Here is a 3,265-nt window from a genome sequence, read left to right on the forward strand (position 1 = left end):
AAAACAAAACTTGAGCATTAATTTGAATTCCTACTCCCCTGAAAAGAGCAATTAACACTTGTAGGAATTTATTTTTAGGAAATCATCAAGTGTTCAAAGGCCTAACACGTGATATACAAATTATTCACAATACAATACTGCTTCTTAACCAAAAAAAAAAAAAAAAAGAAAAGAAAAGAAAAGAAATGAAACGAAAAGAAAAAGACAAAAAAGGGAGAAAACATATAGGTCCACTAACAGAAAACTGCATTAAAAATGACAATAAAGTCATGTATCAGAATGCATGGGGAGGGTAGAGAAGATTTGTATGCACTAATAAGGAAAGGTGTCTACAATATACTGCTAAGTGAAAAAACAGAAACAGAACAGTATGTTTCCCAAGAATCCACTTAAGCAAATCACACATACACACACATAAATTATAGCATTTTACATATCTTGAAGGACAATCACAACAGCAGTTATTTCTGGGTATGAAATTATGCTGGATTTTCCAAATATATCATATTTATTATTCAGTAAACATTAAGATATTTTCCTTTAGGGAAAAAAGATATATCCAATTTAACCATGTTAAATGAAAATGTTTGAACACTTTCCCTCATTCATACCAAATACTTTAACTGAGTACCTGTTTTAAGTATGTGACATTTGTACACTGCAACCAAAGAAATCTGTAATACTAGCAATAAGGAATAGAATATAGGTATAAGAGTATGATACTGTTTTACCTCTACTGTACTGAATGCAATCAGGTGTTGAAAAGCAAACAGAAGTAGATTAAACGTATGGAAAGACTGTATGAATGCTTTTAAGTTTTCCTGTGGATAGACTAAGGGAAAGAATGAATTGTGTGGCACAGGGAAACAGTGAGTTGGGACAGAGAAATGGACCCAGGGTTATATATACTGTAGATACAAGGCAGTCCTGTATCTGAGAGGGATAAACACCCACTGCTTCCTCCTCATTCAATTATTTTATCATAAAGAGCATAACTGTTTGTTATTTTCCCGAAAGAACTCATAGTCTAGTGGGAAAAGAGGCAACTAAGCTGTTCATTACAGTATGATTGAGGCAAATGTGTACAGGACACAACGGAATCACAGGGAAGACATATTTGAATCAGACTTAGGGGAGCAAGGACGGCTTTACGGAAGTGTCACACCTGATGAAATTAAAGTGCAGCCTTGTGAAAGATGCTTCTGGAAAGAGAGAAGAAAGGTATGGTGTTGGGGGTCTGGTCTGGAGCTCAAGGGCAATATCTATACTAGTATCAGAAGACAAGGGGTAGAGATAGGATATAAGACTAAAGTTTTGTTACTATTATTATTTTCATTTTAGAGACAAGGTCTCACTATATTGCCCAGGCTGCAGTGCAGGGGATATTGAAAGATCATACCCACTAAGCCTCAAACTCCTGCCTTTGCCTCCTGAGTAGCTGAGACTACAAACACATGCCACTGTGCCTGGCTTAAAATATTTTTTATCTTTTAAATTTTGAGATAATTATATAGAGTTGATGGAAGTTGCAAAAATAGTACAGAGAGGTTCTGATGTATCCTATACTCAGTTTCCCCCAATGGTAACATCTTATATAACTATAGTGCAATCTCAAAACTAGGAAACCAGCCGGGCGCGGTGGCTCACATCTGTAATCCTAGCACTCTGGGAGGCCGAGGTGGGAGGATTGCTTGAGCTCAGGAGTTGGAGGTTGCAGTGAGCTATGATGATGCCACTATACTCTAGCCTGGGCAACAGAGTGAGATCCTGTCTCAAAAAAGTTTTTTAAAAGGGGCACATTCCATATAAATATAACACTGCCTCACTTACCACATAAGCATGATAATTTAGGACAGTGTCCCCAAAAGTTATGTTACAGAGAGCATAAATTGCACCAAAGGACATTATTAGAAACTAGACTGAGGCTTGGGAAGATACAAACATTGTCTTCCTACATGTTCTCCTGACTTTAGAGAAGTCAAAATTGCAAAGCATCTCCTCTAAGATAACACACACTCTCCATGCTCTGCTCTGGCCATACCCAAAAGATTTAGTGCTCAGTTATTTCCTCTGTCAAGAACCCACCCTCCACCCCAACCCCCACCCTCCTAGCCCAATCACCACCTCCTCCCTCCTGCACACAGATCACAACTCAAGGCTTCTACAGTTCTCATCTCATCAAGCATGAGGCTTATCTGCAGATTATACTCACACCTCTCTTCCAGTCCAAAATATAAGAAAGATAAAAAACATGGCAAGCCACCCTGATTTAGATTACAGAACAGAGATCAGTAGATCTTGAGGAATGGTGAAGATAAATTACATTTAGTAGTTATCTGATAGAATTACCTTGAGAAATGGAATCACAAAAGGACGAAGAGGAAAGTTTGTGGCCTCTTGGAGCTTACAATGGAATTCTTCGATTGTCACTGTTGAGTTCTGAAAAGATAAATAACTTCGTTCAACTTCCAAAACTGGACACTGGCTTACAATGCCCAACTATTTTAAATCATAAGGAAAAGGATAATTCCAAGAGCACTATTATGAACCCAGACTCCTCTCAAAAATTAACTAAATTCTATTCCCTTTATAACAGAAATTCAGCTTCCTTGAGTCTCTTCTCCACCACTCCCAATCTAGATTCTCTCCTTTATCCAGCAACCTAGGTTGGAGAATAGGGCACTGCGTTCCCTCACTACTCATGAAGTGACACACTCAGGCCCCTGATATTGAGAGGTCCCATGTGAGTCACTACAGGGACAGGGAATCAGCCTTCTGTTTCGTGTTGAAGAGATTCCTGACTCGGCCAGGATGTCAACTTACAGACATTTTCTGGACTCAATAACCCAGTGCCACACTTTTTCAAAAGTTCACTTCTTTCACAAGTTTGGCCCACCTCTCGGTGTAACCTTCCAAAATCCTCTAAATGGAAATTTAAAAGAAAAAGAACAATAGGTGCCTTCTATCTTCCAGTGGCCTGTGTGCATATCAGAACTCCAAATAGGCAAATTCCCAATGGTAAGTTTTTATTATTCTCAGGAAAGTTATCAGCATGTCCCATGTATTTTTCTCATTTAAAAGTCTAGGCCTTAGAGTAGGAATGAATCTCAGTTCCTCTGCTAAGGGAAATGAACAAATAAATATATTTTCTTCAAAGTTCACAAAATATTTTTATTTAATTCCCTGAAACACAATATAGTAACAAATTAAAACAAATAAAAAATAAAACAAAACTTGAGCATTAATTTGAATTCCTACTCCCCTG

The 3,265-nt window shown here is 37.8% G+C and overlaps 1 protein-coding gene across 2 annotated transcripts in view; it reads right to left on the reverse strand.

Moving 5' to 3' along the window:
- CBFA2T2 (core-binding factor, runt domain, alpha subunit 2; translocated to, 2) overlaps window positions 1-3,265 on the reverse strand; it is a 41,524-nt gene that overhangs the window by 27,810 nt on the left and 10,449 nt on the right. For both annotated transcript variants that reach the window (XM_012665754.1, XM_012665755.1), the window contains one exon: window positions 2,350-2,439. In XM_012665754.1, the coding sequence (XP_012521208.1) occupies window positions 2,350-2,439 (90 nt within the window). The remainder of the gene's footprint in view (window positions 1-2,349; window positions 2,440-3,265) is intronic.

The sequence above is a fragment of the Propithecus coquereli genome, unplaced genomic scaffold (assembly GCF_000956105.1).
Source record: "Propithecus coquereli isolate 6110/MARCELLA unplaced genomic scaffold, Pcoq_1.0 Scaffold122, whole genome shotgun sequence".
NCBI lineage: Eukaryota > Metazoa > Chordata > Mammalia > Primates > Indriidae > Propithecus > Propithecus coquereli.